The sequence below is a fragment of the Chroicocephalus ridibundus genome, chromosome 1 (genome assembly GCF_963924245.1).
Source record: "Chroicocephalus ridibundus chromosome 1, bChrRid1.1, whole genome shotgun sequence".
Taxonomy (NCBI): Eukaryota; Metazoa; Chordata; class Aves; order Charadriiformes; family Laridae; genus Chroicocephalus; species Chroicocephalus ridibundus.
The window spans coordinates 126,747,500-126,775,290 of record NC_086284.1 but is presented as its reverse complement, the minus strand read 5'-3'; the positions used below and the strand labels follow the sequence as shown (position 1 = coordinate 126,775,290).

Sequence of the window (27,791 nt, the reverse complement as noted above, 5' to 3'; positions counted from 1 at the left end):
ATTCAGAGCAAGGGTTTGCATTTGTTTCCCACAACCAAAGCAGGTACTGCTCTACCTCTCATCAGGTTTTTTTTTCTATTTTATATAAAGCAGGTACTCTTTATATAAAGTTACTATATATATAAAAGTTATATAAGGTTTTATTTATATATATATGTAAAAGTTACTATGTATAAGCTATTATATACTGTCTATATAAAGCAAACAATTACAGTACTGACCTGCATTCACGTTCTTTCTGAGTCAGGTAGAGCAAAGACTGAAAGATGCATGTTTATATGCCAAGTAAGTTCTGTATTTAATAGACTAGAGACAGTTTTGTGTTTGTGTCTTTCATGTACACGCGATGAAAGATGATTCTGTTTCTCAACTCACCGTCTTTGACCTGAAAAACATTTCTGATAAATATCTTGTTGAAATAGAAGCTTGCAAACCACTGGATCTAATGAATCATCATTCTCTAGACAAAACAAGTTTCCTTGAAATTAGTCATTCCTGTACTAGTTTTAGTCGAAGTACTTGACACAAGGTGGTGTGGCTACCAGGCTTCACGGTTTATGTGCCTCCTTAAAGAAATGAAGGCAAATTAAAAATCAGTCAGTGAAGGCCTTATTCAGTCATCGGAAGTACAGTGTGTAAAACTTTCCACAGGAGGTGGTGCTGTACACACACCTCACGTCGTTGGGTCTCAAGTGGCTGAGTACCTTTCAGATTATGCAGGAATCCACATAATCTGCAACCATTAAAAAAACCCGTAGCCTAGACCTGCAGTTATAACAAAACCAGTGTTTCTGGGGTTTGGCACGCTCTGCCTATAAACGGTTGCTCATACTGTGTAGTTCAAGGCGGGTTTGGGGGAGATTTGGGGTTTTTTTTGGTGAGCAGTTCCATAAGGGCATTTGTACTGCAGCAAAACACCCTAGGGACGATAAACTGCACATGTCTGGGGTAACCTGAAAGGTCTCTCCTTTGAGGTGCAGCCTGCTGTGTCTGAGCCGTCCACGTTAGCTTTATGTTCCTATGCCATAGTGTTTGGGCAATCAGTCAGTCTCATGGGGTTTCTTTGCATGATTAAAAAATGCTTAATAATCATCCACGTATATGTGTGTGTGTACTTATACATAGAGGGAGAGGATGCTGCCCTAAGTAAGATACGCATGAAAAAGGATTTGCTGTGGGATGGGTAAAATTTTAGTTCTGGGTAAAATAACCTTCTCTGTGTTGTCAAGGAAGACACTGTTATTAGGTGACTACTACTTCTAGTGGACAATAATGTGGCAATTGCTGTGGGAACGTGCTTACATGTACCTTTGCATGTCTGGTAGGCTGTGTGTGAAACTGCAGAGTGGGATTGGCTTTTAAGCCAGTTTTCATGGGAGTGGAGGATGTGCCAACTGCCGCCTCAGTCTTGTGTCCCCACGGGCGCTCTTTCCACTGACTCCTCAGGGTGCTGCCTGTGTGCCTCCGCATGGCTGCTGGGTGCCGTCAGGCTCCGCCTTGGGCATTGGGACCGCAGAGGGAAATGTGTCAGTTTTCAGTGTTGGCGGCAGCTTTCCAGCCAGGCGGTAGCAAGGACCTCCTTAAGTATCATTTGCTGGCCTTCTCCCTTGCCTCAGAGCTATTTGTGGCATCCACAGACATGAAAATAACCGAATGAAGGAGGATGATTTTGCTGTTATCAAAGAAGAGTGGGTTTTGTTTGTCTTCTGAGAGAGCTGTCATGATGGTTGGATTTTTTTTCTATCACTTCTTTGAATTTCAGCTGTGCAGTGGTGTTCAAGAGGAAGGCTGGGGACTGGCAGGCTGTGCAACATACTGCTGGAAGATCTTCTTTCCCTTGCTCAGCCTCGCACCAGTGAGACTGGCTTACTGTTTCTAAGGCATTTAAGCAAACAAATAATATTGTCTAGCTGTACAAATCAGCTATGGCAGTCCAATGGATGGAGACTCGCACAAGTTCTGGCACTGGAAGTTCATCTGGCTGGATTCAGCCTTGGGGAGATGGGAGGTGATGTCGTGTGATAAGCGGCGACAGGACAGGCCAGTTCAGCAGATGTGTTTTGTCCAGACAAGTGCTGTGGGCGATGAAAACCAGCATCGTTTTCCTCAGATTTGGTATTAACTAAATGCTCTGACGAGTGTTGAGAGCTGTGCTGCTCCTGGGCTTTTGGTGCAGCACGTCTTCCACCTGCTAGAAGCCAGCCGTCCTTGGTCTGACGTTCTAAGTAGTGCCAGGAGAAGCACGCCTTACGCCTCCTTTCCCTTTGCGTTTATTCAGGGAGGCTGGGGGGAGGGTGGTGTTTTAGCAAGCTGTTCAGAGCGGACAGGGGAGCCCTCGCCTTGCAGCGGGGGGACACAACAAATGCTTCCCATAGCTATTTCCATAAGAACAGAGCTCTCTTGCAGAAGCGCTCTGCTGGCTGCCAACTCGTGTTTTTGTGTTCGCAGCTTCCTTGCCCGCCCGCTGCCGTTGTCTCGACATGTGGGCGCGCTGCAAGGTGCTTTCTGTCATCCACCCTGGAAATGCCTTCGTACCAGTAGTGAGCTGATCCATGGGTTGAGGTTATAGTGCAACAGTTTAGGATGGAAGGCACCGGAGGGATGCAGCTCTGTTCAACTAATCTTGTTGGTGCATCAAGGTATAGTCCAAGCAATTTAATAAAGCATGTCAATGAGTAACTCTCAGAAGCGTCAATGTGCTTAGTGTGGAATTTGTGTATGTCACACTCGGAACAAAGGTCTCCTGCATTGCTTGTTACCGATTAACTTGTCTGGTATTATGCAAGCTGCCTCTACCAGCTGAGAACTAACTCTCCCCATTCACAGGGCAGCGCAGCTTGTAAAACATTACACAGCAGAAGTGCATAGCATGGCAATGAACCTTTCACTGAGGGCATTTCAGCTGTACAGCATTTCCCTCAGGAGTCTTTAAAATATTAATAAAGAAGCCATTGTTTCACTCAGTCATACGGCAATTTTGCAATGAAGTCTTTTATTAGGGGCCCATACTGAGCTGCATAATCCAGGGTAAGATGCTTTTAATCATCTCCAGTGAGAAGAAATAAAAAATAGGAGGGTTTGGGTGAGGTTGTTTTTTGGCGGGGTTTTTTGCAAGTTTTCATCAAAGCAATAGCTATTTTTGTCTGTCGGTTGGAAGTTTCAGTCTCTCCTGGTACAAAATGGTTTCTAGAAAGATGTGTCAGATAATGGTTATTATGATTCAAGGGCTTCTCCATTTTAACTTTCTGAGACTTTTTATTCAACAGCTGTGGGAGCAGGTTGAAAAGAATCTGGAGTGTAGGAAAACTTCATCTTATTTGGTGCTGTTTTTGCATATCAGAGGATGTTAGCCAGCACTGGAATTCTGTCTCAAAATTTTTCCTGATGCTGTATATATACTTGTACAGAGAATTAAGTAATCTTTCAATCTGAAATTAAAATTAAAAACAGCAATAATAGAGGGATGGATTTTGGACACATGTTGATGATTTCTCTTTTTAAAAAAGATTAAATTACGGTATTATTAGGTCACTTGCAGCCTGATTTTGAACACAGGTTGTATAATTATTATACTTGTGGGCCAGACAGGCAAACTAAACTAGAAACTTGTTTAAACAGAGTTGTGAAATAGTTCAGCTCTTGTGCTTCCACTTCTGGGTAAGATCAGAGGTCCAATCACCCCTTGTTCTGCCAAGTCTGAGGTTTATAAGTGCCAAAGAGAAGTTAACGAGTGTGAACCAAGCGGCTCCCAAAGCTCTTTAAGTTTCACCTGATCCCAAAGGTAACCTAACGTGATAAACAGGGTTTGGCTTTTGTCATGTGTTCGAGTTGCGCTGAGCGAGGTAATTTTGTGGAGGGGAGGTCAAGGCAGAGGGAAGGCGTGACACTTCTTGATAACTCATTTGAGGCCCAGTTTGCGTCTTTGAGGCTGCTGCCTTCTTTCTTTCCCTCGGCACGTTCTCACTTTGAACCAAAAAGCCCAGGTCCTCTTTCCTTTACCCCTCTTCATCTAGCTGAAGCATGGCAACAATTTAGCTGCAACTCAGCTGCATGATGGGCAGACTACAGCAATGAAGAGAAGAAAGCTCAGGGAAATAGCTTATACAGCAAAAGCAGTAAGAGGACACGGTAGTTACACAGTTATGTAGAAGCCCAGAATCTCCTTTCATTCCTTGTGCCAAGGGGTCCTGCACCTTTTCTGGGGTAAGAGAATCTCTGTTTTCCTGTGGCACACGCTGCTGTGTGATGCAAATACATTTTCACATGGCTTCCTATTATTAACCTCAGCCAGTTGTACCTGCCACCTCTCTCTCAGAGGTCAAATAGGCAAATGATTAGCTATATTGATACTTTCTGTGTAGGGTTTGCCCCTTCCCTCATCAGTGTAACCTCCTTGACTAACTGCTATAAACTAGCAGGAATTAAGAGGAGATTTTAAGTCAGCTGTCTGCATACATGTGTTGAAATGTATGTGGAACATGGGAGGGAAAAAACCAAAGCCAAACATGTTAATATGGATAGAAGACTGAATAAGATTTCCTGTCTCTCATAGGTGCTAACACCATGCGATATCTTGAGTTAAGGGTTTATCAAGCTCTAGAAACCACTTCTTCTTTCACAGGTAAAGAATAACTGATTATTCGAAGTGTAGTGTCATATCAGTATTGGTTTGGTAGTGTGGTAATACTGAGGGCTTAGACATTGGCTGTGATGATTTGTGCTAGCAGCAGTGCCAACACAGAACTAGATGGCAGTTGTCACCTGAAAGGGTGTTGGCTGTAGTCTAGGGGTCCTCCAGATCACCAAGTATCTTCTGGTTTCAGTAAGAGTTGGATTCTCCCTCTTCATCTTTAACCCTAAGTGCATTGGCATTTAGGCAGGAAAGATATATCCACAAGTATATCTGAGAGATACTGAGATACGTAGGCAAGTCTCTGAGCAAGAGGCAATTCTCTTAAGTGGCCAGAGTTGCCGAGTGGGCAAGTTTCCTTCTGCATTGGTGTCAGTGGTAGTTACTGCTGTTCTGCTGGGGAGAGATGGTGTGCTGAGACTATCCAGCCACAAACCAGGAACTGTGGGATTTCTCTGGTAGCTACCTTATTCAGTCCAGCTATTGAATAGGAACTTGGTCAGTCAGGTGTCAGGAGTCTAGTCCTGTCGTGGTGGTACATGGTTTAGCGCACAGCAGGAGCATTGAGATCACAGAGGACTGCTGAGATTTGAAACAAGCTCTTGGCCTCTTAACACTGACCCATTCCACAGGGGAATGGAGCTTTCTAAATTCAGTGACATTGCTCAGAAGGTACCTTGAGCACTGCGCTGGGGGAATTTATGCCATTAGTTTGGTGGGATGTTTCCTGTCGGCACAGGGAGCCACATTCTACACAGGGGCTTATGATGGTGCATGCAAGGCCACTACTTGTGGACTGGGTGGTGCTTTTGTGTGTGGTTTGGTTTTTTTTCAGGATATTTTGTTACTGTCTTACCTGCCATAACTTTTACCCTGCTGCCAGGTGTAGCCTGTTGGGTCCCCTGGCCCTGCAGAACATCTTCGTTGCTCAGGAAGAGCTTTAAATGCTGGCTGCCTTCTACTTCATTTATTTGCTTATAGTTTCCATCCTAGCTTGAGTCCCTGATGTGGGTGGAAACACGTTCTTGTTCTCTTTCTGTGACCACTTCCTCGTCTATTGGCCATAATCCGGTAGCTCGTGAGGACCGTGACTTTCAGTGCTCTCTGAGTAGGCTGGAGAGCCTTAGCTCAGCATTGGCAAGGAGCCCCCACAATGACTGTAACTTGTATGAACACATCCAAACCAGGCTTTACTTAGATATTTCAGGTACTAGCAGCAGGGGTCTTTTTCAGTGTTTTTATCCAGTGTTGGGGACATGTTTGCAGCTTGCATTGACATCTGTGGTGGTGCGCCTAGCATCTTGTCTCTGTATCTAAGATGACTGGTTCAAGGGCATCATACAAGGGCTCTGCAAGACCTCCTGACTTTGAGGCAGTCAAGTGTCCCTCAAGATAAGCGTGAAGTGCAGAGGCAGTGATCCTGGTGACTCAGCAAGCTGCTCGGGATCCTTGGGAAATCAGTGCTCGCTGTCATGTTGGTTCTTCACGTGAGATGGGTGCCAGGACCTTTCACTCTGTTTCATTCCAGTGGCTCTACCAGGCCAGTGATCTCTTCTGGTGGCGACCAAAGATGTTCCTAAAGGAGGAGTAGAGCTCCTGGTGGGAAAGTCCTGGGCTAATATGTTCAGCCCCAACTACTGGGCAGTTGGGTTATGCCGTGGGGTGGGGAGATCCAATGAACCTGTAGTATCTGTACTTCAGAAATCAGTGGTCTGAGTCAGCACAGTAGTTATGTATGATGAAAAAACAACACTTTGTTATTTCAAATAAGGTTTTGGATTCACTTATTTTTCTTGTAGTGATACAGATTAAATAACATAAAACTCACTTAGTGTTTTGATTGTTGTGTAACGGATTATTGTCTTGTCCTCTCATTTACATCCTGTTTGGAATTCAGATTTCTCTAATCTTTTATTTTATGGTGCAATTTCCAAATAGCTTCCATTGCCCTTCTCTATTGCTGTGTTTTCAGAGTTGATCATAACCATACACAGTGTTTGAGGTGGCTGCGTTAACAGCACGTAACATAAAAGCAGAATATTCTCTATGTTATCCTGTAGCATTTCTACAATAAAATCTTCCATTGCAAATTTTTATTTTTTGGCACATAGGGGTTTTTGTTCCAGCTGTACTTAGTAAATTAACTTGGACAGTTGAAGTGCATGTGTACAAATTGTTCTGCCTTGGGCAGCCTGACCAGCTTTATTTCTTACAGTGTGTGACGCTTGAGAGACAGGCAGGAGTTGACTAACTTTCCTTTTTTTTGAACAAACTTCCTGGGACTAAACCCTCTTCACGTTCATGTGGGAAAAAGAATTCTTTATTTTCAGACAAATAATACAGTGAGCAAGTAGACCCCCTTCTTTTGACGACCATTTTTATTTCTGGACTGCTTGTGGCTGGAAGGATGGTATGAATCCATGGGTTTTCAGTGTGTTGATCTAATGATTTAGCCTTGTGAGTCAGCTGAGCGAGCTGTGGCTGAAATGCGTTTTAGGTGTTAGCAAGTGCACTTGCTGACAGAGATGACACGTTCATGCTGATGTACAAACCAACATTAATGGCCAAAGAGAGATTTTTGGTTCCTACTAGTGACCTCAAACTGAGATACCTTGTAAAAAATTATGAGACCTAAGTGTTCAGGGAGAGTCTACTGATGCCGAAACTTTAGGTCAGCAAGGACTCTCTGAATCATGTGTCTGGATACCTACGCTGAAGCGAGGAGATCCAGTTAGTTCTGCTGGTTTTGGGGAGAGGGTGCTGGTGAGTATCTGTCCAGCGGCGTGAAAAGCACTGAGATGACTGACAAGCTCTAAACGCATCCAGGGATGAAAAAGCTTTCCATCTCCCGGCTGGCAGTTTTGGTTCGGCAGAGCTGATGACAGACTGAAATTGCCGTCGTCTTTCTGGTGATGGATGAGCAGTGAATCTGTGATCTCAGCATATTTCCTGCACTGGTATGTCTCCCCGTCAGCCCCCTTGCTTCTGCCGCCAATGATAGGAACAGGGTCTCTTTGCAAAAACTGCCAGCCCAAGGGGACAAGGGGAACGGATCGTGAATGCTGAGGTACCCTTTCAGTGCCGGGCTTTTCTTTGAGGTGAGATGTAGGGAATGCTGCCTGTGTGACATGCTGGTACCGTTCAAGGGGTACCGTGGTCTGTGCTTATGTAGACAAAAGCTCTGGCTCCAGAGCTGCCCAGCTGGCACCTCTCATCAGCACTGCTTTTTGCTTTGTGTTCTAGGCGGGAGGAGAATTTAATTGTAGGTGTCTGTAATTCTTACACTTGAAATCTTCAGGACACTTTGTGTCTGCGCTGGGTCCTGTGTTATTACCAAGATCTTTTGCTCTCCCTTAGAAGACTGGCTGTCTCACTTGGTTTGCTTCCTTCTTTGTTTTTTTTTTTTACTTTTGCCTGGCCTCTCCATGCTCTTAAGGCACACGCTGTTCAGATGATAATCGTTTGCGCTCAGCCAGGGCATTGGACTGGATTTTGTTATTACCTCCTGAAACGTTCTGGTAACCTGTGGAAGAGCCCAGAGGGAGCAGCCGGCTTCATTAACGTGAGTTTTATAGAGAGCGTGTGTGACTGAAGCAGCTCTCAGCTCCTCCTTGGCGAAGCATTTTGTAGGGTCAGAGCCAGAAGGTCACAGTTACTCACCTGTTATTACTTCCTGAGCATTATTGTTATTTGTCCCTGAACAGGAGCTAGAGCAGGCACAGCTGCGTGCTATAAAGCAAGTAGATGGTTCCTGGGATCTGTAAGGAGAGTACTGATGTTAAATTTAATCCTGTTCCGCATGTGGTAAGGAGTGAGCACACCTGAATGTTAGTATCATTTGAAGGGCATTTGGGTGGCATTTGTGAAATGCATTTGGATGGTCTCAGATCAGTTCCTGGTGTGGGTTTGTCCTCTGCTGCCTTTGGGTCCTGTAAAGAGACCGGAGGTGTGCTTGGCTCAGGGAAGCTGACCTTGCCCTAGGTCAAATGTGAGGCTTGTTGAGAGGTTTTGTACAGGCACAGCTCCTTCTTCTGTGGTTTATACTGCACTCGGACCCTGGGGAAGAGGGAACTGTATTTCCTAAAATACAGTGTGATTTGGAATACCCGGCCCCCATCTGGATGGTTGGTGTGAGTACCTCCAAGTCCTGGATCTCCTTGGAAAAGGACCTGCTTCTTTTAGAATGGAGTTCTTCAAGCTGTGTCCAGCCAGGGTCTCATAAGATGGGGCACCCCGAATCTCCTGGTACTGCTGAAATCCTTGGTCTTGGTTCTTCTGCAAAACACTCTGTGTGTTGTCATGTGAGTGGGGTAACGGAATGGCCCGTATTTCTGGTGTTTCTCGTCCAGCACTGCCGTGCTCTCGAGGGTGAGGCTCTGGGAGAGAAGGATCATTTCTGCGTACCACAGGCATGCCAGCTCTTAACTGGTTTTACTGGGAGCTAGGTGGCAGCTGACCCACATAAAGATAATTATATATGAAGAGAACGTACCGGCACCTGGTTTTGCACCTTATACAATACATAGCGTGCTTGTTCTGATGTCCGAGCCTCGCCAGTACAGTCTGCGTGGATCTTTAGCAATCCAATAAAAGCTAATTGAGGAGGAAGATGTTTTCCGTAGGCTGTAAGCGAGCTGAGGTTGTTCAGCCTGGCCTGGGAAAATTGGTTGCACAAAATCAGGGGCTTTCAAGGACTGAAATAGCGCGATGCCTTTTGCTGCTAATACCAAGTGAGCGGGAGCTGGGTGAGGACAACACTCACCTGTGTCAGCGCGTGCTGTGGGGGGGGATCGTCACCCACCCCCCAGGGAGGCCACGAAGCTCCGGCCAAGGCAGCCCAGGGGCGGCAGGAGTCGGGGCAGCTCTGCTGAACCTCAGCCTGCCCCAGCTCCGGGGAACGGGGCCGGCGGCAGCAGCAGCTCCATCAGCGCCCCAGGCTGGGGCTGCACCCGCAGTTATTGCCCACAAAGGAGCAGAGGGCGCTGCCCTTGGCGTTTTTGTTTGCTCTGGGCACAGCTCCCCGCACACGCCGAGGGTCGTGCCTGACCCGCGCCGGCCAGTCGCCCGTGGCCACACTGGGGAGAGGAGCCCAGAAGTGCCAGCGCTCGGAGCTGTAAAACTGGCGGCGGGGGTGGGTTAGCGCAAGCATTCGTGCAGACACAGCCAGAAGTTCTTGTCCTTAAATGTCAGTGTGTGTCTGTCTCTGGTTTTTACTTTATTTGCATTTTTGGGTGTCTCTCTAACCTTAAAGTCCAGATGTCCTATATCAACAAGAAGGGAGGAAAAAAGTTCACTTTAATGGCTGCAATTCTACTTAATTATGTTGAGCCAACCTGACAGAAAGACCAACATGTTCAACGTGGCAGTTTATAATGTAGTGTCCTATTAGGCAGTAAGGAAAGCCGTACCTGAGGAGAATAGATTTTACATAGGCAATACAGCACAGATTTTTTTTTTTGTTTTAGCAAAAAGAACATCTTGCAAGCAATGCAAATTTTAAATTGGGTTGATGAGATGTCACACCTTGAACCCCTGCTCCTCCCTCTCACCCCAGGGCTTTTGACCACTTAGTACAGCAAGGCCGGGGCCGAAGCGTTTTGTGAAACGTCATTGTTAGTATCAATGGTGCTGTCTACCAAAAGTTCTGGTGCTGGGGAGTGAGCGGGCTGGCAAGGAGGCTGCATGGGCTGGCCAGAAGGGGGTTTTTTTCGGTTTGATGGGGGTTTTGGTTTTTGTTTTGGGTTTTTTTTAACCATCCTGCAGCCATTTAATGCTGCATCTCTGTTCGGTCTGACAAATTACAGCAGCATTTCTCATGGGGGAGGGGGCATGCCCAGCCAGGTGGGTTGTGGGGGGTTTTTTCCTTTGGGGAGGGGCGGAGGGTGCAGCCTGTTGGTAGCAGAGCTGTCATGAGACCTGTGACGAGTTGGGTCTTTTCAGTGGGTGGCTGCAGGGTGTATGGCCAGGGTAGCTACTGCGTTACTGCCTAGTTAATTAGTGATCACCACCCTGCTTTCACTGATTTGGTACTAGAAAGTGATTGGGGTGAGGTGGGGGGAGGGTGAAGGGTTTGGTTTTTTTGCTTTAGTCCATATGCTGTTACTGAGTACATGACACCAGCTCCCTGAAGCCTGCACGGGCACCACAAGCTTTCTAGTGTTTGTCCCAATCCCTGGAATAAGCCATTATCTTTATTACCAGTTCACGCTTGGACTTTGCACTCATATAGTAAATCAAAAGGAGATAAATTATCTAACTGCGCGTTGGTTCTTTTATAAATAAAGCAGTTCAGGGGAGGGTTTCATTATTGTATTGGGTTGGGTTGTTTTTTTTTTTTTTTTTTTGTTGTGTGTGGTTTTTTGGTTTTGTTTTGTTTTTTTTTAACCATCACAGGCTGTGTGTGCACCTGAGAATTTAATCATCAGGGTAGTCAATCCTACCAAACCATGAGCCGTGGCAACCTGTCCCAAATGGTGGCAGCAGCACATCCGACAATTGCTGGTAGCCAAAACAGCTCAGTTTTCCCGCAGCTCTTGTGCAGGTGGAGCTTCCTTCAGGCAGAACGGTAGCGCTTTAATCCCAGCGTCTCTGTTAAACCCTTGCCTTGCTATAAACATGCAGCAGCAAATGAAACAGTTGAAGGCGAGATTTCCACTAGCTCCTGTTCCTTGGGAATAGCAGGAAGCAGCCAAATGCATACACTGGCCGCCAGTGCGTACCGTAACTATGATTTTCCTTCTAGCAGACGGCAAAACGTTTAGCAGCTTTTTCAGTATCATGCATTCCAATTAGGAAGGCTTTATCAAGCAGCTTGCTCCAGGATAGTCATGTTTTGCGGCTTTACACAGAGAAACTCTCCCCGGTACTCTGCATCATGCAGCATAAAGTGATCTTGACTCCGGCAGGACGCCAGCTGCCACATGTTGTCACATCTGAGCAGCCCTGTTGGGCAGCGCCTGTTCTCAGGGCCGAGCTGTTGGCCCAGCAGCAACACAGCACCAGTCGCTGCCATGAAACGCCGTTTCCTTTGCTTGTGACTTCAGCGTGTGCCCTCCCCGCCCCCGGACCGGCTTTAACCAGCACTAAGGCTGAACCATTTTTACCAGTCGTCGCTGCTAGAATGCGTGGCCTGTGCCTCCAGAGGTGGAAAAGGTGTGGTAATGGTGACTACGTTGGAGATTATTTTTTTTGATTGCTGAGGTGCGATCAGGGGCATGTGTGCCGCAGCAGCCGCGGCTCAGCTCAGCTCAGGGAGAAAAAACAACTAACACCAAACCACGCTGTCCCAGAACTGGTGCGTGACACGTTTGCTCACAGATAGGAGCCGCTGCATGTTTCAGCTCCCTTCAGCTCAGACTTTCTGTGAATGACAAAGATGTATTTTCTGTTTGAAATAGGTGCAGTACTTCTTCAAGATACTGGACAGCTAACAGCCTCCGTCCTCACCCAACGCAAGAGACGTGCACACAGAACCGTGTGTTCATTCATTTATTTGTCCAATGTTTCAACCTGACTGAAATACAAGATCAACAAGAGCACTGTACTCCTGGCTATTATTACATGTTAGAACATAGAGTTTTGCACTTTAGACAACATTTAACACCATTCTATGGGGTACTGCATTGCTTTTATAAAGTTTAAAATAAAGATTTATTTTCAAACATGTGACTTTGGTTTATTTCATACATTACACTTTCTTGCAGAAAAAATAAAATTGTACAACTGCATAAATATAAAATTCTTCCACCATGAAAATGGTTAAAACATTCAATAAAGACATTAGCACCACAGTGTGCGATGCCTCCAGCAGGAAAAAAAAAAAAAAGAAAAAGAAAATATACAAAGCAAAGAATTGTGCCTATCACCGAGGAGAGTGATAGTCTGACCCAGTCTTTCACACAACATACTGGAGGATGAGGGAAAAGGTGGAGCGAGAGAGAGAGAAAGACAGCATTCGCTACAAAGCACAGTACACAATCATCTATTCTCTTTAACTTCACTTAAGTTAGTTTCCCCTGCCACCCCTCCAAATAAAATACCCTAACACCACAGAAAAGTCAGAAGCCGTATGGAGTGCTGTTAAATAGAGTCTCACAGGTGGGCCTTTCTTTGAAAAGGAACAAAATAATGAGAAGTATCATGCCAGTTCTAGTCCCATTGAGTATTTACACCTTGGACAGCAAAAGTCTTTGCTCACAAGAAGTAGAAAACAGATACGATACATGGCTTGAAAAATGACCAGAGTATGCACCTATAGTACTGTACACTAAATAAAATACACAAGGCAGCAATACTTAGGGGCCAGAAACACTGCTTACTACAAGTCAGTTATGGAATCATAATTTACAGTAAAAATGGGCATGTCCCAAGGCTCAATTTTTGTTTTCTTTTGTCATTTACAGTAGAATAAATATTTGTCGCTATTGCTACACTTTGTTTACATTCTAACCTAGTAAATGCAGAAAGCTAGTGTAAAGCATATAGATTACGTGTAGGTCCCATACGTATGACAGTTTGTTCAAGACTAGTAGGTTTTCTTTTTTGTTCTTTTTTTTTTTTTAACCTTTTTAAATGGCTAGGAGGAAGAGGAGGAGGAGGGGGGGAGGGGGAAGAGAGTTGTGCTTACAATCAGCTGCTTTTTATGTCAAATTTAATATCAAAGCGTCCCTGGAAGCGGTCTTTGTCGCTGTACAGGATGTTCTGCCCGTAGGCCCTGCATTCCACGCGCACCTCCATGTCGTAGGTCAGGTTGGTGAACTGCACGGCCACCAGCGGCTGCAGGTACCGCGGCTGCAGGAGCTTGCCGTAGTAGGGGTAGTACTGCAGGCCAAAGCCGGGGTTGCCGCCCATCCCGTAGTACTCCACGGTGCCTATTTTGTCAGCATCCTCCTCTCTCTAGGGAGGCAAGAAAAGGAAGACAAAACGATGACAAATGGCCCAAACTCTACCTTTGGCAGCCCTTTTCCCCAGCAGCACCTGTTTTTCCACCAAGATGCCAATCTCTCTTTGGTCATCCCTCAGCCTCGTCTTGCAGCGCACGGACGGTCCCCATGGCGGGAAGGACGCTTCAGCCCTGTCTAACCAGCAGCTACACAACAAGCGCCTCCCAGCATGCACCAGCCAGGAAAGGGGCTTTTTATTTAAAAAGTCAACCACTTCTTTACGCATTTGGAAACCATCACAGCTTCCTGCTGTACTATCTTTGGACAAAATGAACTATCTTTGGGCTAAAAAAAAAAAAAAAAAAGTTTCCTGTTTCTCAGCTGCTTTACCATGCCAAGCAAAATGCCTCAGCCACCCCTGCTAAGAGCTCCATCACAGAACTTTGAAGGAAAATAGCTGCTTTTGAGGCTCCCCCCTTGCTATCTGGCCCTGCTTTTACCCCTCCCAGTGAGGGCAGTGCCAACTGTCATTTGTCACCAGTAGGATTTTGAGAAACCCCTGTCCCGAAGGGGGAGAGATCCCAAGTAAGAACCACCCCGGCTGCTAGCAGAAAAGCAGAGAGGGGTCACTACCCTTGGACAAAGACAGAGACAGTCGTCCCCTGCAGCTTCCCAACTCTGCTCGACTGTATTTCAACTTACCTTGGCAGTGCAGTGGACAGGGATGAGAAACGGGTTGTATTTTGCCATAATCTCTGGAGGAAGGCTCTCATTTGCCGGAGGCTAGAAGAAACCCAAAACAAGGGGACGTTACACACCCGACACGTCTCTGCAGACGGCAGCACCTTTGCAGCAGCAAAGCTCAATGGTGCCAAACACGTGCGGTTAAGCAGCATCCCTTCCAGCTCCCTTCCAGATGCACCAGCTCTTGGCAGTGGTTCTTGGGACAGACACGCAGCGTAACACAATTAGAAGCCGGGGAGCTTAACCCAAGCAGAGAGAGCTGTTGTCTGTTCTTACAGCTTTACTGCTGCGGATACCAAGGCAAGCGCATCAGGCTATTTTTAATTTTGTGGTGTCACTGGGGACAGCGTTTCAGAGTGCTGGCGAGCGGGGCTTGTTTGTGCAAAGCCCCAGCAGCGGCAGGAAGAGACGCGCTGCTGGAGGATTTGCCACCTGCCTGCCAGGTGTGTGTAGCCAGAGCTGGAAACACACAAGAGAAAACAAAAAGCGGCCATCACACCCTGATGTTGCTGAACTTCGACACCACCTACAGGGAAGGACAAAGGCTCCAAGTATGCCAGGGAAAGGTGGGAGCGCCAACTCTGATGTCGGTCTTTGGTCTAACAAGGGCACTAGTTTTGCTTCATGCCCTTGCAGGTCTCAGACGTGCTGTACACACCTTGCCCAACACAAGAGCTACAGGGTCTCTGCTGGAGCGTGGAACGAGGAAAGCAAGTACTGCCTTGGATACACACATCATTTCCTAATGAAATGTGTAAACTCATTCCTTGAGCAGACCCTGCTGTCTAGTGCAGCCGGGAGCTCTTCTGTGGCAGAGGGGAACACACCAAACCCTTCTCTTCCCCAGCCCTCAAACGTGCCCATTTTATGTCATTCCACAGCCACCACACACCAAGCACAGCACATTCCTCCTAAACACACCCACGGTTTCCACCCTGGATCAGATGAGCCAAAATTGAACTCATTTCTTTTAGCACAGGGAAGGCTCCCTTCAAAGAAAAACGTTCCCCAAAACACATTGGATAGACAGCACCGTTCCCCGGCCTCGACTGCACTGACGGATGGTGGCAAGGCTGGCTTAGCACACCACATGCGCTGTTTTTCATCCCAAAAATGGAGTGGCAGGTTTTGCACGCCACCTTATTCAATAATGTGTGCTCTGCCTCTGAATTCTTAGAGGATTTTTTAGCATTTAAATGCGTTGGGTGAAAACCTAGCCGTAAAAGCTGTTCCCATCCAGATTAACATCCTTCAGCATTACCGCAAACATGCCTTCAGGTGCAGCACAGAGCAAGCGGGTGACAGAGAGACCCTACGGCTGCATTAAATAACCTAAAGATCTCCTCGCCTTTCTTGCAGCGAGAGCTGCGCCTGACTCTCAGATGTAGTTTACACTTTATAGCCGATGTATCAGTCTGATAGTGAATATTAGCACTACTTCATTTAATTACGTGGTTTTAGCAAGGCAGGCAACTCTACACTGCCTGAGGAAAGAATGGAGTAGATCAGGGCATGACACCATCTACTGATCTTACTACAGACAGAGTCGGTCCGGGGCGCTCCCATGGAAGTACACAGGAACTTAAAATGGGTTTTAGCATTTGAAGAAAATACCCCGTTTGAGCAATTCGGTTAGCAGGCTCAGAAGTTACCAGACAAATAACCAGGAGTTTGCACTGTGAAGTTCATCGCTACTTGTTACCAACTTGCAGTGTGCAGTTTTCATTGCTTTTTAAATGAAAAGTATTTTTAAAGCCAGTTACTCAAAGCATCCCACAATTTCTCCTCTGCAGAAGAGGTTTAACACTGATCTCTCTCAAGAGACAGAAAAACAGGCACAGCAAATCTGCAGCCCACTCCCCCTCCTTATCAGTAGCCTCTGCTAGAAAGGGGAGAGATACTTGCCTTAGGTTTGAAGCCGATAATTCTGTTGAGCTTGACGAGGATGCATGGTTTGCCATCCCTGTACCCAAAGGTGGGATCATTTATTCCAGAACAGTTTTCTAGCCATTCACGTTTGAATTTGCAGACCTTCTTCTGGCCCTGGGCATCATTATATGGTCCTCTCTCTTTGTAATCACTCGGTATTTCTGTCATGGTGGGGGAATGAAAAGACAACCGTATGCAACACAACCTTTTGCTTGTCAGGAACAGCAACGCGTATGCTTCACTGTGTAGTTTGAATTTCCCCCTCATCCAAACCGGTAAGTGATGCCGCCTTCTCGAGGCTGACAGCACGGACCTGCACCCAGCCACCCGCTACGTGTGGGCTGGTGCCAGACCAGCAAGTTTGCAGGGGTTTTGTTTTTTAACTGAGGATTCTTCTCAGACTACAAGAGAACAAACGCCTTTGTAGTCCACTGGCTCAGAGATTATTTTTTTGGCAGCTTTTACAAGCAGGTTCTCCTCAGATTTTACATGCACGTATTATGAGGCGATAGCCATATTCCGCATTATTACATATACTCTATTAAAGGTTAATACCTCCCAGATGTTTTGCTGCATTGCATCAAGAGGATCAACACTGGCTTTAGCAAAGTCGGCAGTAAAACCCCTGTGGCTTTCAGAGCGGTTAAGATCAGCACCACCTCATTTTAGAGTCAACTGCAACTTTCTCCAAGTGAAATTTGGGAGTTCCCAACCATAGAACCTCTACAGTAAACTTCCAGGTACATCCCTGGCCAAGTCTGGTCTGTCCAAACTGATCATTTAATGAGCAGACGTATGACTGAAACCAGAGCCTACCAGTTTACCAACATGCCGTTGGTTATGACAGAAGGAACACAGACGGAGGCCACCACTGCTCTCCCTCAGCTTCTGATGGACCTGACGCAGAGCCCTCAGCTGTGGGAAGCAATCGAGACTTACCCCCACAGTCCTGAAATACTATGTTTTCGGTTTGTTGATCAGCGCTGTAGTCCTTCAAGAACTTCTCAAGATTCTTCACATATGGCTCAAAACTTTTGGGATCAGAGGCAGAAAAGGAAATTTCTGTCTTCTGTACCTGGGGGATTTGAGTCAGTCCTAAAAAGAGCAAAATTGGGAAGAAAACATTTAAGTACATCTCAGAGTTGCACAGCCTCTAGGCAACACAACGCACACCAAGAACGTAACTCATTCTAATAATCTCTATTTTTCAGACTTCAGGGCTTGCACAAAACAGCTTAAGCTTACTAGAGGGGAGGCTCTGATGAGCTCGTATCTCCTCTTTCCAACAACAGTCTGGAATATTCATCGTGATGTTTGCATCACTAAGCAGATACAAATCACAGAATCCAGAACGGAGGCTGTAAATCAAAGTTTTTGTCAAGAAAAACGGCCAACCACAGGTCCCCCGCTCACTCCTGCCTCCTCCCCAAGGACAGAAGGGAAGCTGTCTGCCTGTGAGACCAACCACGCACAATAAAGTCCCACGGAAGCCTGCTCTTCGGTATGTATCCCCAGTAGGTCAAGCTGAAAGTCTGCAAAACACGCTGCGTGTTTAGGATAAAAAACCAGAGCTGCCCACTCGTGAACCCTCACAATAAAATGTGAGGGGTTCTCCAAGTCAGGTACGGTCACGCTCTGCTGGTTGTAATCCACAGTGCCTTTGCGTAGTCCCTCTGGTAGGATGCGGGGCAGGAGACATTTTCTCACTCAGTAACTTCATCAGCCCGATGGCTTTCTCTGGTCTTTCCCCTCCATAAGCAGGTATTTCTGAGCTCTCGAATCAGCAGCTCATCACTGAGTAGGAAATACCAGAGAGATGTTTAACGGACCATGCCAGATTCTGGGCTGTGTAACTAGCTCCACTTTTGACTTTAGGAGGATGAACAGAAAAAGAAGACATGGGGAAGAGATGAGACAAGATACAAGTAATGCCTACAGATGATGAAAAGTGCCAACCCCTCCGCTTTTCATTACGAGGCTTGGAAATAGTTGCTCCTGTGTGATGTTTAGGTCACATTTTAATTGAACGCACTGATGCATGGCTAACATTTTAAATTTAAAGTAATGGGAACTGAGTTCATGCTGCTTTTGTGGTGGCCACTGTAATTATTGTGGTCTTGACTTCTGTTCCATTTGTCATCTTCATTTTAGCAAAAACAAGAAAAAGGAGCAGGGGAGCAGCGCTTGCTTTGACAGCTTTCAGAACAGGCCCGTTGCCAACAAGTTCCCCTGGTGCAAAACTCAGGCAGCTTAGCTTGGCTGGCCCCAACCCGCAGGAGCTTGTGACTCCAGCAATTTTTCCAAAGCCACTTGAGTGCTTCTGCTTAGTCCCTCCTCAAGCCAGCTCACCACCACCCCCCCCGCCCGCTACCCACCGAGTTGGAATTTGTAACCTAGGACAAAGATTAGCTTTGTTCCTCTGAACGCAGCTCCTAGTCGCCAAAGATAGCGAGACACCCAGCGAGCAGCTCAGGGTTTCAAGTTTTATTCCAGGAAGCAGCTTTAACCGCTCAAAACTCCCTCTGGTGCAAACTGACCAGGTTGAGTGTGACAAGTTTAGAAGCAACTTACTGCTCCACGAGCAGAACTGCATCCTACTCTCCAAAAGTCAGTGGCTTTCAACCCCTTTTCGAGCAATAGTAATTGCTTTCTTGCTTCACAAATGGTTATAGTTAAATATATATACAATAAATAAGCTGGGTTCAATTTTAGTAAGGGACCTCAATCCCATCCTGCCAAACCCTCCTCATGTTACCAGCCAGCTGGGAAGCAAGAGGCTGAGTCACTTGAAGTGGCTAGCTGGAACTGCAGCAGAGGCAGACCTTGGTTCCTCTCCTGGGTCTGCCTCTTCCAGAGTTCAAGTTACAGGTGTGTCATTCAAGTGTATAAATATAAAATTCAAGAAAGCTTGCCCAGGCTTGTTAAGCCACAGTCGGGCAGTTAAGCTATTACTTTTGCTGAGGACCTTTAAAATGAAGGAATTCTCCAGCCCTGTTTTTTGTCTTGTCCAAGGTGATGCATAAAGACACCCATGGAGGTGTGGCAAAGGTGGAGGGAAGGTCGGCAATGTTCACCCTGTGCTGGGTAAAAGCCACCCACCCAGTAGAACACCCCTGTTCCCCGGTGAGGAGAGCCTGGCCCTGACAAGCACAGTCCAAAGCCACCCCTCTGCCCGTGAGACAAGCGACTCGGTTGGGAGAAGAGACTCCCCTCCCAAAGCATCCCTGCCTTGCAAAGCTTTGCAGAGCAGCACCAAAGCCACTCGGTGCAGCACCTCTGTACAGCTGCTGCGGTGGCCAGCCAAGAGAACAGCCGCTCCTGCCAGGTATACTCAGCTTGTGGCCACAGCTGGGCTGCTTTCAGCCAAACTTTGGGCTTTTACAGGTACTTGGATGAACCAGACTGGACTTTGCTACGGCAAGTGCTTTCTTTGTTTAGAACAAGAGCAAAGTAGACACCAGTCTTCCCACTTAAGAAGCAAGAAAGCAAATCTTTATGAAGATGAAAGGCTTGTTATGAAATTTTTAATCAGGATAAAGCTGTTTTATTACTGGCTTCCGCCACAACCTCCATTCTCACATGCCTACAACTGGCCAAACACAAAGCCCTAAGCACAGATCTATCATTTACTTCTTTGTTTTCCAGCTGTACATCCCATAGCCGAAATAAAAGCTTCAGTACTGTTATCAGAGCAGCACTATCACCAAACCCTTCTTAAGCAATCTTGGTTGTTGGATTTTGTTGTTTTTTTTTTTTTTTTTTTTTAAAGAAAAAGTGTGTTGATTTGGTATGACGAGAGGAAGTAAGCGCTGCAGAACACTTGTGTAACCCTTCTGAAACCTTCTCTCATCCCCGTTAGGGAAACCGTAGCAAGTAGGGACAAGAAGAAAAAAGTTAAAAGCTGTGCCATTCCAGTGCTGCCTACCGTGGGTTGCTAGACACCTAGGGAAGTATGTGGCTCAAAGTACAGGCTGAATAAGCCTCTTAGGGGCTTCATGTACATGAAGAAGCCATTCATGAGCAAGCCCTATGGGGGAAAAGAAACAAAGCCTCAAGCGCTTTCATAACCAGGAGTCTAAACAACCCTCTTATCTTCAGACTACGATCTGTTTGCCACGGTTCTGTGTCTCACACTATTAACACAGCGATGCACCGTGGTGTCACACGTGGTGATGCTGTTCTTCACACATGGAAGAATCAAGCATTGCTAAGAAAATACCAACAAAATACTTTCAACAATTTACACAATTGGCTCTTAGAGCACATTGCTAGGAAATAGGATTACTGTCTTCATTTGACTGACACTGTCCACATAAACGATGAGAGATGCCTTGACTTGGTAACAGACACCACCTTCTGTTGGCTTTCTAACTCTGTGGATGTACCAAGATAGATACCTAAAACAAAACAAAGTGTGTGAAGTAGATTTTTTTTTTTTCAGCTACAGTTCCACTTCCAAAACAGCACTGCAGATTAAAATCACATTTATTCAACTTCATTTAAAACCAGATTTTTCACATAGGCTTTATCATTCTAAGCTGCAGGAGCAAGACTTCAGGAAAAAGTGTCCTGAGGGTAAAGAGGAAGAAACTAGAAGTGGGAAGTCAGGCTTGTTACTAGGAATGGTTGTGTAAGTTCATAGTAACCACTGTTGCTTCATCATGCAATGTTCCTTTCCAAGTACCATGTAATCGTGGTTCAGAATGAGTCTGAACACTCCCCTGGGATGACTAGGATGGCAAATTCAGTGACCACTACACCATTTCTATTTACCACCCCCTCCAGCTCACTAGATGAGGATAGACTTTAAAAGCCTCCATACCAAGCGATGTCCTTCCAAGCTTCCAGTCACCCTCTACCTCACCCCCAAAATGCAAAAAGCAGGTGCAAGTTTTCTACCAATGCAGCAAAATCTGCTTGGCAGATAACATTCCTGGAGCTTGAGATTCAAAGATTTCTTCCAAACATAGATGCTGAGATGACAAGAGACTGAAGCGGAAAAGGGCAGCTTCACAGGAGGTGGCACACGCTCCTTGGGGCTTTCCTGCCACCTGCTATCCAAGCTAAAGCAGCCACGTAGAGAATACACACCCCAGCAGCCTTTTTACGGCACGCTCGCTGTCCAGGCACATCGTGGCCAGGCAGCACTCGCAGCGGGGACACCTGAAATCCCCTGGCTTGAGCAGGGATTCTTCCTTCCAGCTGCCACTTAAAAAGAGCCTTCGGCAGCAGCAAGCTCTCTCATCCCTACACCAGCCCCAGTGACAGACGGGATGCTGCGCTCCACAGGATGCACACCACAAGATGGCAGGATACACAGCCCAATTTATATTGGGGTGAGGAAGGAGAGGAGGAGGAGAATGGAGCATTTTTTATATTTTTTTTTTAATCACTCAGTACGTTGTGTTTAAGAGGCAACAGCCCCATCCTTCCCCATTAGCAGGATTAAGTCCTCTGTGCTTAAAGCAGAGCCCGAGCCTGCAGCACACGTGGAACTGGGAAGCTGGGGCTGTCCTAATGCCAAGGCTGGAGAAGGTCAACTGCACTGTCCCTTCCCCCACCTCAAGACAAAAGAGGAGGAGGAAAAAAAAAAGTATCATGGAAAGGTACAAAACTCAGCTTGCCCTGAAGCCCTATATAACATTCCTGTTGTGTTCAATGCAGAAACCAATTAGCATAGTAATGACACTTGGGTACAAAAATAGCACTTTATGGCTTTCAATGTTATACCCATGTCAATAACTCAATAAAACATCCTGTAGGTTCTGTTGCTGTTATGAAATCTGTTGTATTTCAGAACAAGAATGATATTATAGCAGCCCCTACAGCATTTTATCCTGCAAATCCTGAAGGGAAGCGTAGTTCCCTCTTTCCCAGCTGTTTTGGGCTGACACAGCAGTGATTTGCCCATGAAGGACAGAGCACTGTAACAAGAATAGAGCCAGGTTCTCTAGCTTCCTCAAACATCCAGGACTATCAAGCTGCCAATATATTTACTTGGCTTGCAAATCTCCCCACAAGAACCAGGAATTAGAATCGCACAACACCCTATTTTATGTAGTTCATAGTCTGCAGGGGTCTCAGATCCCAAGAAATCGGAGTCTGATGCCCACCATGCGCAGGAGTGAGCATGCCCACACGTGTGTTTGTTGTCAGAAGCAGAAGAGCAGCTGTGCTTGCAGCGCAGGGGAACGCAGGGATTGCTGCCCTCCCAGGCACAGCAGTGCAGCAACTCACTACAGTGTCAACCTCTCTGAACGCCTACATTAAAAGGCTACTTTTGACTTGATTGTGGTCTAATGGCTGCTGTGCTCCATACAGACCGAGGAAGAGATTTGACATTGACAGTCAACCTCCACTGTGCCTTACCCCCAGCTTGCCCGCATCTGTAGAAAGAGGTGTCACATGATGCCCTGAATAGGTTCCTGGGCCATTAACTGGTAATTATTTCCTTGAAGTTGTATGCGTGCCGTTACAACTTGGTTCAAAACCCTTGTTTATTGGGCTGCCTGCTGTCCTGTATTTGAGGACCTGGATTTTGTTCCCCTTGATTTCAATATGTGTCCTGAAAGCCCATCACAAAGATCCCTGACGACCTTTTAATTCTTCCTCCATTTTGATTTATGTAGTACACACTACAAGAGCATCTCAAAATTCAGTTCCTTTTTTTTTTGGTTAAAAAAAAAAAAGATAAGCCCCAGAAAAACTGGTGCAATATACAAGTGATGAATAAAAATCCTCTGCAGGCTGAAATCTTACACAGAAATTTTACCACAGAGCTGCTTTTGAAATTTCTGCTATCGCACAGAAAGCAAACAATTTACCTAGAACGAGTAATTATGTGACACCAGGCTAAACAGCAGGTCTATTTAGATACAACCCAAGATCCATGGGCTTCTTCACTAATTATTTCACTTCTGGTGAGACCACTGGTCTTCAGCCGGGGAGAAACACATTATTAAAATAACTACTCCACCGTTAGCCATGGTGGCTTTTCAGATGCAGCTAATGGCTCTGGGCAGTATCAGCGACAGTTCAGTCCTTCCTGCAAGTGTCAGAGCCCATTGCAGAGACAGAAACAGCCATATTCAGTGCTTAAGACAGCGTTTACCCCAGCCATGCTGGTACATTAAGTGCCGCACACTAACACAGCAATTCCAGTTTCTGTTCCCTCTTTAAAAAGTGACAGTGGAAAAACAGTTATCTGAAAAAGACTTTGCTGAGATATAACACCATTTGGTGATGGTAGCATTCCCTGTGTTGTTAGAGCAGGGAATAATCACAGCATAGGACTGCAGACAGCGGGGCTATAAGACGCCATGCGACACCAGAGCCAACTTCTGTAGCTACAAGCCATCAGCCTCACAATTGTCACTTAAATACCACTGTTATTAAAAGCTTCTGAACTGTTTTACAGAGCAACTGGAGACAGATCGTTACCATCCCCAGTGCCAAGCAGCCTCAAGGTCATTTGTAATGTGGGAAAGCAGCAGTTGCGCAGCTCCCCCCCACGCTCTGAGCTGCCGCTGGCTGCGGTGGGAATCGGATAGCGCGGCAGAGCCCAGACAGGCGGAGCGGGGAACCTGCGGCAAGGGCTACTTACTACATTTGCCCCTACCAAGGCAGGCTGGCCACAGACACTGCTCAAGCGGTCATTTTAATTTTGATCAGAGACTTATTTTGTCTAATAAACATAGGTCATGCATCAGCAACTACGAGACCCATCTTTAACCTCCCACGACACATTCAATTGAAATACCCATTAGTAAAGTAAATGCTACTGTTGCCTCTAGATCACACAAGGAGTTCAAGTGTTGGCTAATACAATTCAGTAAGCACACCGAGAAATGGACCTGTCACCTTTCTCCTTGCGCACCCCAGTTTCACAGATAAAGCTAACATTTTACCTTTGTCCCTTCACTTACCCATGGGAACACAGTGGCTATGAATAAAGGGAAACTGAACCCAGCTTCTTCATACAGCTCATTGCCAAATGAAGCCTCTTAGCCTCACTCCATCGCTTCGGTATAGGGGAAGGGAAGAAGAGCAATCCAGGTTCGAGCTCCTCTCAGATAGGAGGCATATTTCATGTGATGCAACATTTAATTCTAGCAGGATTGCCTTCAAACCCCAGTACTGTTAACACAGAAGGCTGAGAACATACCCACCCCCTACAAATATGTGTTGCAGCAATGACATGCTTATTTCATCCTCCTTCTTGAGGTGAGTAACCAACCCGCCTCCCCCGAACAGCTTGCACCAAGTCAAACATGGGCCTCCTATTTAGTTACCTGGAGGTGCCACTCGATCCTGGTATTTGGGCTCAAATTCACTGACAGTGAGCAACATCACTTGGATGGTCCCAATGAATATACCTGCCAGGCAACCATAGAAGATGACATAGAAGAGGAGGATCTTGACTGCAAGAGAAAACAAACAGAAAGAGGAATCAAATCAAGCCCTCAAGGCAGTCACATCTCAGGACAAAATTCCCAGCCTCTGCCACTTGCAAGGCAAAGCCCAATACACAGAATTCAGACGGCAAGCCCTGTTGCAGAGGCATATATTTAACAGTGAGATTATGCCCTGATGCAAACAGAAAAATATAAGTCACTCCAGTTGTTTGGGGGGCTGGAAGCACAAGCCCCTAAAACCTAGAAATCCATGAATCAGGATTTGGGATTGTAAAACATCACGATTAAACCATCTTCTCCCCTATTTTAAGGGCTCTCTTGGCTGACACAGCACTACCATCACATGCTACCACAGGTGACAGACTTTCCTTCAGTGAAGCAAGTGCCCAGCGGCAAGAAGCCACACTATGGGTGTGCTCTGAAGGACACCCGTTCCACAAAGCTCTGAGCCTCAAATTTCCAGGACAGTCTACCGTAAGTGTTTCATTCAGGTTCACAAGCAATGGTAAAGCCTGATCTCCCCTAGTAATTCAGGCTATCACCTCTATTAAAGGCAACAGGAGCAGAATTTGGGCCCAAATTAGCTCCAATACTCAACCTTAAATGTAGGAAAGTACTCAGACATGTCACAGTACCACACATTTAGCAGCCTTGTATGTCTACAGAGGCACTCCAGCACTGCTCATACCAATTAAAAAGTGAATTACATAATAATGAAAGACTGAATTTAGTTTTGGTCTAAAGGGAGATGCCTAGAATAATCTTGGAGGGGGTGGGAGGGTAGAGAAGAGCCTGGAGACGCAGCACAGCTCAGACTCTGGGTATCAGTTACCCGTTTACAAGGATTATCTCAACTGATTAACTGCACAGTAACATGCCGTACTAGGCATCACCAGGCCGCCTACGGGAAGGATAAGCCAGCCCATGCCAAGCAACTATATGCTAATCAGCTGCAGGAACCAGCAGGCCAGCACAGAGGCCAGAGAGAGCCTGCTTGATCTCGGACTGTCCTCATCTACTTGCCAAGAAAAAAGGAGGTGGTTTATTTGAAGGACTTGAAGTGATGAGCTACACAAAGGAAGGGGAGGAAGCAGTAGGTGGAAGCATTTCTCCTTGTTCCCCAGCCCCATCTTTAAGAAAAAACTCCATCACTGGAGAAGCCTCTGGATGAAAGCAGGCAGTTCTGGTTGTTTTCTTTTCACATCTATGAAAGACAGGCGAGCAGGTGGGACAGCCATTGACATGGAGGTTGAAGGACACTGTCAGACAGGCACTCCATCCTTTTGTCTTCCTCGCGTGCACCAGAGGCAGGGGAAGTAACCAGGGCTGGAGGGCAAAGCTGGGTGCGGTAACGTGGTGCTCCAGGAGTTAAAGGCACTCTTCGGTATCCAGGCAGCGTAAAGCAAATGGCTGTGACGTCAGGGACGTGTGGAAATTTTTTCCAGAGCACGGTCATAGGAGGTGCTGTTGTAACAAACCAAACACTAATGCTGTTGTCTGCAGCGTAACGCCTTTTGAGTTTTGTAACATCAAAAGGCAAACACTGGGAGGTAGCTTATTTAATCAGGTTCCCAGCCAGGATGCTCTTAATGCCAAAGACACCTTAAAGGTCAAAACCACTCTGAGGTCTCAAAAAAAAAAAATCACACAGCAGGTCTAGCAACCAAGCACAACTGGGTTGAACAAGAAAGCTTCCTGCAACAGGTAGGTTTATGACAGATGAATCAGATCATCAGCCTGCAGATCGACTCCACAAATGGAAATCAGTCCTAGGCGGATAGGTATAGGCACTCTGGGAGAAGGACCTCGTTCAGCCTCCGCATTTGAAGCACTGCGCAGTTGCCTGGTGCCTCAGGAGCAGAAAATACCTATCCATGCGCACCCACAGCCCAATTCAGCTCACGTAAAGATACAGCAGAAGCCTGCTCTAGTCCGCCCGCCTGCCAGAGCTGAAGCCGGCAGCTCAGGATGTGACACCTCCGGCTTATCCATTACAGCAGGAACCGAATTCAACATCACAAGGGTGGCACACCAGCTGTGGTTGGCAGCAACTGGAAGACTGTCTATTTGCGTAAAGAAAATGTTAAAAGCCTCTTAGTCTAAGTGCTATTTGTACAGCACCTAATAAATACATCATGAGCATTTAATCACGAATGCACACATAGCCACTTCCTTCTTGCAGAGGCATTAAGAGCCAATTGTTCTCTCTCGACGAGGTAAAATTATCTCGGGTTCCTTCATCCAGAGAAAAGGGGGGAAAAAAGGAAAGCCACCCTGATGTCCAAGGCAGACGATGGTTGGGAGGGCAGGCTCCCCCACGGCGATGCTCCCGGGCCGGGCCAGCCGCCGGGGAAGGAGACCCAAGGACGAGGCGCCCTCGCCAAGGTCGGCCCGCCCCACGCTCCATCCCGGTGCCGGGAGCCGACCCTGCCTCACCCCCGGACCCACCTGAAGTCACACCTACGCGGGCAGCGCCCCACGGACCCCGCCGGTGCCCCACAGGACACTGGGGGGAGGGGGGGGAAGAGGAACCCCCCCATCCTCATCCCGAGGGGAAGCGTCGCGCCAGCCCCGGGCCGTCGTCGCCGGGGGCCGCAGCCCCGCCGCAGCCGGCGGAAGGCGGGGCACCGGGGGCCGTGCTGCAGTGCCCGCCGCATCGCCGCCGCCGCCCCCCGACCCGGCCCCGCCGCCCCCCGTCCCGGCACTCACACCAGCTGCCCCCGGTGCGGCCCAGCAGCTCCTTCTTCTCCGAGTTCCAGATGAATTTCTTCCAGTTGCCGTCATCATCCTTGGCCTTCCCGCGGGCCATGGCGAGCGGGTGGTGGGGCGGGCGAGTGGCGGGGAGAGGACTAGCCCTGGGCGGGCGGCGCCGGCAGGCCCCGGCCGAGCTCCGCGCCCCGCCGCACCGGGAAGGTCTAGATGCGCCCGCCCACGCTGCGGGGCGAGCCGGCGGGGTGGGCTGCGGGGGCTGGAGGGAACCGGGAGCGGCGAAGGGGGGAAGCGAAGCGGAGCCCACCGGGCACAGAGCAACCGCGCTCCCCGCCTGCCGCGCCCCTTCATATACACCGCCGGCTCCGCCCCCGCCGCCGGCTCCGCCAATGGGCGCCGCCACAGGGGCAGAGGGGGCGGGGCCCGGCGGGCGCGGGGGCGGGGCCTAGCGGGGCGCGGAAGCGGGGGGGCCGCCGCGGGGAG

At 47.4% G+C, this 27,791-nt stretch overlaps 2 protein-coding genes across 3 annotated transcripts in view; one reads left to right on the top strand and one right to left on the bottom strand.

Annotated features, from left to right (window-relative positions):
* Positions 1-12,164, top strand: part of NME7 (NME/NM23 family member 7) — a 92,961-nt gene extending 80,797 nt beyond the window's left edge. For both annotated transcript variants that reach the window (XM_063350775.1, XM_063350764.1), the window contains one exon: positions 12,028-12,164. In XM_063350775.1, coding sequence (XP_063206845.1) covers positions 12,028-12,060 — 33 coding nt within the window. In that variant the 3' untranslated portion in view covers positions 12,061-12,164. The remainder of the gene's footprint in view (positions 1-12,027) is intronic.
* ATP1B1 (ATPase Na+/K+ transporting subunit beta 1) lies at positions 12,106-27,652 on the bottom strand. Its single transcript, XM_063350788.1, has 6 exons — positions 27,309-27,652; positions 24,477-24,605; positions 17,125-17,280; positions 16,162-16,346; positions 14,215-14,295; positions 12,106-13,525 (listed from the first exon to the last, which is right to left on the bottom strand). The coding sequence occupies exons 1-6, from the start codon at positions 27,406-27,408 to the stop codon at positions 13,259-13,261; spliced, it is 918 nt and encodes a 305-aa protein (XP_063206858.1). The 5' UTR covers positions 27,409-27,652; the 3' UTR covers positions 12,106-13,258.
* Positions 27,653-27,791: the final 139 nt, after the last annotated feature.